A 6244-nucleotide genomic window follows, 5' to 3' on the forward strand; every position below is an offset into this window, starting at 1 on the left:
ATATATATATATATATATATATATATATATATATATATATATATATATATTAACTTGGTGAAAGCAGAAAAAAGAGTTCTAATCTAGTGTAGAAAATAAAAACTTATAGATATTTTTCATATAGGCTGCGTTCGGTTATTCACTGTATCGCAAATCTATAGTATATGTAATATGAACTATAAATTTTCAATACTTGCAGCGAATAACAGAACGCACTCCTAGACTATAGGTCTGTTTTCTGTGGCTGAACTACATTTTTGAAACTTAAAGTGAGATATGTTTGATATTTATCAAAAGTGAGAAAGATAGTTCTAGTTCAGAAAACAGACCAGATGTTTAATTTCTACCGATTTGAATTGAGTCAAAGTCAAATCAGAGCAGAGAGAAATCTGAGAATAGACGAGCAATCGAAGTTAATTATTCGTCCTTGTCTAACCCACTTAATAATAGGAATATTCCAATATATAGAAGAGAACCACAAAAACGTGTATCTTACGAGGTTTGTTAGATAAAAAAGGCCAGGATGCCTGGATTTTAGGTTTCTCTTTGGTCAGAGTCGGGTTAGAGTTAAGTTGGCTTGCCTGTTTTCGCCAATCAGAAGGTTTGTTCGCGTCGCAAACTCCAATATGCTCCAACATACTTCTACCACAGCTCCTACTCACTCTATCAAGCGTTGGAATGAGTAAGAGCTATGGTAGGAGCATATTACAACATGTTGGAGCATGCGACGCGAACAAACTTAGAATTACACTAAGGTTGCAGCAGAGTTACACTATGGTACAAGAATAAGGTATTCTATTCCCAAAAACGCGCAATCGTCTTGAATATGACAGCTGCTCTTTAATCAATCAAAACGTTGTCTGAAATTGTAAAAAGAAATCTGACTAACTATCTTAAAATTTTATTGGGTAGGATTCTTAATATTTCCATCGTAAGAGCACTCAACTAAACCCAACTTCGACTTGACTTTGAAATATAACTATGTTTCCACTTCGGTGGAAATATAGTTATATTTCTCTTATAGAAATAATTTGTAAAAATTTATCGGTTTATTTAGATTTATACTCTTTTAATTAATTGTAGATTTTCCAATTAATTCTTGTTCCTTGCGTAATTCTTGTTCACGTTGTTGTTCCCTATTCATTGATTCTTTTTTCTTAATCTGTTGAAGACGCAACACGCGTTTCTGCAATAAATCGTTTTATATAGCTAAAAATACTTATATTACTTATATGCACACATCCTAGAAAGAAAATTAATTTTATAATTCACCTTTAGTTTAGATGTTCTTTCATGAATATTAATCATTTCTTTTCTTATCACTGATAATTTTCCTTGATAAATTTTAACGGCTGAAAACTATAAAATTTTTAAATATAATTTTTCTGTCATGAGATGTCAATATTTCAAACATATTACAAGATCTTTAATCCGAAATTCCAAAAATCGAAATCTCTAAAAATCAAATATTATAAAAAACACATAGATTATTTTGTTTATTGTGTAAATAAAAATAAAATTTTTTGTTCGAAATCCAATTTTTATTTTCATCTTTAACTTCACCATGCTATGTACTTTCAAATTCAAATATTTAAAATTTGAAACATTTTCAGTTACAATCATTTCGGATTGAAGATATTCAACTTATATCATGAGAGAAAGAAAAAAATCTTACCATATCATTTAAATCTATATCTTCAAATGTCTCATGTATCCTTTTATTCTCAAGCTGCATTCGTGTAAGTAGAGACTCTTGTTTATTACTGTAAGAAAAATAATATGAACAATCAATGTGAAATCTTTATTGTTTGTATTACTGATTTATATGCTTACGTCAGCTCGAAAAGTTCTTGCTTAACTTGTTCCAGTGGGTATTGATAAATACCCAAAAGACCTTCCGCCAGTTTTTCTGCAGCTTCTGAGAAATCTACTATATCTTCGCTATTAAAAAATAAATAATAAAAATAAATAAATTTTAAATTGTGCATTATATTATGTATTATATAATTATAATATATATATAATATATATATTACATTTATATTTATATTTATATAATATATATTTATATAATTATATATTATATATATTATATATTAAATTTTATTAATATTTAAATATATCTAAAGGCATCTTGACTATACAATAAATCTGTATGTTCATTTTTTTACAATCTGATTGGCTATCTTTGAACACTTCTTATTTTGATTTCTTATTCTGAAAATTATTGTAACCTCAACATTTTGGTATTAGAATTTTCATCTCAAAATGATTTCAGGAATTTGTTAGTAGATGGTGTAGTAGGTCTAAAATATCCTATATAATTTATATTAAAATGTTTAGAATATACAGGATATAATAAAATTCCAAAGAATAAATTTCAAGAACAAGTTTTTCATAATTGTATCTTAAAAAAACTATACATTTGCAAATATATTGACGTAAATTTTCTTCCATATTTTAATATAAAGAACTCGCTGAGTCTCGCAACATTTTAATTATCTGAATAAGTAGCTTAATTAAAACAATTTTTTTACTGGGTAGATATAGCTTTTAACCTACTCTGATTATATAGATATAATTTCTTCCATTTCTGGATTATTTTTAAAAACTATTTGCAGAACTCTGTTTTTGAATTTAAAATAATATATAACGTGATAGCCTAATTGCAGTACTATGAATTATCTTGATCTAAAGAAATACATAAAGAGATTACCTCAGTTGTTTTTCAGTTTTCAATTGAATCTCCATTGCTCTGGATTTTTCCACGTCAGTCATTATTTTTATTATCGCTTTCTCTTCACTTTATTCGCGATTATACATGTAATCAAGTGTGTTATACATGTAATAGTGTGCATCAAAGATCTGCTAAAAGATCTGCTAAAAGAAGAATTTAAAAGGAGAACTTGACAGGTTGTCAACACTTGTTTATCAATTAATAACATTTCTTTCTCTGACATAGTCTATTTTTCAGTTAGGACATACAACATTACATCGTATTTCCCTTTTATATCGAGCATTTAATACGTAAACTAATTAGTAACTTTCTATTAAATTACCTTAATTTCAGCAATGTATTTAAAAAACGATGTACTAAATTGGATAATTATACAATTTAACTACATCCTAAAAATCAATAAATTCGACTTGTTCGACGCGTTTTCGCATGAAACAAAAGAATCTGGCAGAAATAAGCGTCATTGTGCCCTAAGAACCGAAATATTAAGCGTGAAAGCTTACGACCATTGAGGTTAGAAAATCTGTCACAGCTGCGAAATACCACACGTATGCATATGTATAAGCGTATGTTCAATTAATGTGATCATTTAATGCTTTGACTACATGCGCATGCGTTTTTGATATTTCTTACGATAGTAGAGTGCACGAAATGCACTTTGATTTAAACTTAATAGACTTTGCATAATGCATAACGCATACTGTATAAGAAAATCAACCGCTTTAATATGCTTCAACATGCTCCCATTGATTTATTTTTATCGGGAGCATCGCAAAATAATGGATATTGTTGTAAATTATATATTTAAATTCACAATGCAATATACGAAATTTGTTGAATTCTACTAATATTAAAATATTAATTGAAATAAAACCGTGATTAATATCCTTTCTCGTTTGTTCTATAACCTCAAAACAAACTCCAAGATTGTGTACTAATCATTCAACTGCTCATCAAACGATGGATTAAAATAGATTGAAATTTTTTCTACCCGAATGCGTATTTTAAATAGCGAATACTTTTTTTTTTGGATTTAATTGGATTCAATTGAATTCAATTAAATTCTATTGGATGCAATTGGATTGAAAAACTGCATTTCCTATTCAAAATTTTGAATTGAACAATATTCACAATGCACAGAAAAAGCTAATATTATTTTTAGATTGAAAGGTATAGAGATATGCTCCAATTCCTATAAATGAATAAAAATGCATTCAGGCATTGAAAAACATTCATTTTAACATTCGTGAATCAATATTTCTGAAAATCTGAATCCATTTCAATTCATTTCAATCCATTCTCATTTGCTGAGTTCTTATTGAATATATCGCCGCTCATTGTTCATTTCTCATCGCGTCCAGTGTGCAATAGGCATTAATATACGCGAGTACTCGTCCTTCTAGACAAGATCAAGATTGCATCTCTGTAATCGAATCGGGCGACTTTTGTAACGAATGATCAAAAAATGTCACGTTACGGGTTAAAACAATTATTACGACTAGCTCACATAATTACATATATTATAATCTACAACTATAAAATAATGATAATAATTAAATATTTTAAGAAATAGTAAAAAGGTTATTTGCTACACAATGAAAGTATCGTTTGAAATCAACTTGGTTTTAACAATAAATCATATAAAATGCAATAAAACACAAACAAAAATATTTTAAATATTCATTTTATTTTTAAAATAATTCTTTGTACAATTTTCCATGTCAATATATTTCGATTTTCGATGTATTAATATTAAGAATGAGTGATATTTGATAATAACAAAAAATTATAGATTTTTCTAAATCACGTTTAAAAATAACAAATGACAAATTTGATGACGATTTACTATCTGAATTATAAATTATTTTAATAAATAATAGTATTTTTTAAATCTGTGTTCTAATAAAAATGTATGAACACAGATTTCAAAAATACTGTTATTAATATAATTATAATTTGACAAAATCTCAATTTTTTAATATAAATACATTATGTATTTAAGATTATGTAAAGTTATATATTGCGATGAACTGTTGTCCATAAAATAAACAAAATATTTATTTATTCGATATCTTTGTAATTAATCAGTAAATCGCAATAAAATTTTGCACAAATTATATTTAAAACTTATATAAAATATTTAAAACTTATATAAAAAAAATTAGATTTTTGTTATTATTTTTAAAATTTTAGTTTATAACAATAAAAATAACAAATAAAATACATAAACTATAAAATGTGTTCAATAAAATCGAAATGTTTTGAACACAACTTATATGTAAATATATAGTTTGTTTAAAATATAAATTAACACATTTCTAAAAATGACGCTCATACATCCTTAAATCCACTATTTCTATGTTTGGAAAATAGATAAAAGAAAAGAGGCCAAATAAAAAAATATTGTAAGGGATATGTTAAATTGTAATATGATAGCAAAATCTTTAAAGCACCCTCCTAAAATTGGTTTTCAATATTTATGTGCCTTTTTCTTAAGAAAAATCAAATATTTTCGTAATTTTTTAAATTAAGAGATCAAAATATTGTGTCTCGCATCAAGTCACGTACAGTAAACAACAAGATTATTATGTATTTGCGCAGAATTTTTAATTAAAAGTACCTCAAATTTCAGTAAGAATTGGATTAGTAATCGATTTTGCAAGTAAACTTAAGGGCGATACATTACATTAATACATTTACGAAATTGTAGAATAAAACTGTTTATAGTTATGTTCTTTTTTTTCTCATTATTGGATCGACACATTATTAAATCATTTCTTTAAATTAGTTTCCTTATGTGATTATCTGCATATTTTGGTCGATATTTTTTTCCTAAATAAACTGATTTGAAGAATTAATTTTCTTTTGTAATTTTTTACTTAACACTTAACAAAATTTTATATTAATTATAATAATTTTAATATAATTTTATAATAATTTTTTTATATGACCAAATGATCAAATGTGCTTATATTTAAAGGATTAAATATATGAATAATATAAATATAAGTATACTATATAAGTACAGTATAAGTATAATATATAAGTACAATTGCGGGCCTACGCACATGAATTTTGTGATGTTGATAGTCAAACTTGACAGTTTATAACTCAAAACTATTGTGACCTCAATTTTTTTTACTATAATTTTAAAACCTATAATTCCATACACTATTGAAATATTATTTAATAACCGTAAGACATATGTACAAACGTATATTAATCAGAATAAAAGATCTGTAAAATGTGAGAAAGGCACGCTATTAAGAAAATAAAAGATATTACTAATTATAATAAATTAAATGTGAGAAAAATTTTGTATTTGTGTACATAAATAAAATAATAAACTTTTGGAATAGATCACAGCTATAATATTAAGGAAATGATAAAAACAACATTTTAAATAAAAGAAGATGAATCATTTCATAATCTTGATATCAACAATATTTCATAATTAATTAGAAATATATATATATATATATATATATATATATATATATATATATA

At 25.5% G+C, this 6244-nt stretch overlaps 1 protein-coding gene across 1 annotated transcript; it reads right to left on the reverse strand.

The window, feature by feature from the left end:
• Positions 1-1069: 1069 nt before the first annotated feature.
• On the reverse strand, positions 1070-2778 carry LOC105627612 (biogenesis of lysosome-related organelles complex 1 subunit 6-like). Its single transcript, XM_012208891.1, has 5 exons — positions 2717-2778; positions 1834-1941; positions 1676-1763; positions 1273-1359; positions 1070-1186 (listed from the first exon to the last, which is right to left on the reverse strand). The coding sequence occupies exons 1-5, from the start codon at positions 2776-2778 to the stop codon at positions 1070-1072; spliced, it is 462 nt and encodes a 153-aa protein (XP_012064281.1).
• Between the last annotated feature and the right edge of the window lie 3466 nt (positions 2779-6244).

Source organism: Atta cephalotes, assembly GCF_000143395.1.
Source record: "Atta cephalotes unplaced genomic scaffold scaffold00009, whole genome shotgun sequence".
NCBI classification, from domain to species: Eukaryota; Metazoa; Arthropoda; class Insecta; order Hymenoptera; family Formicidae; genus Atta; species Atta cephalotes.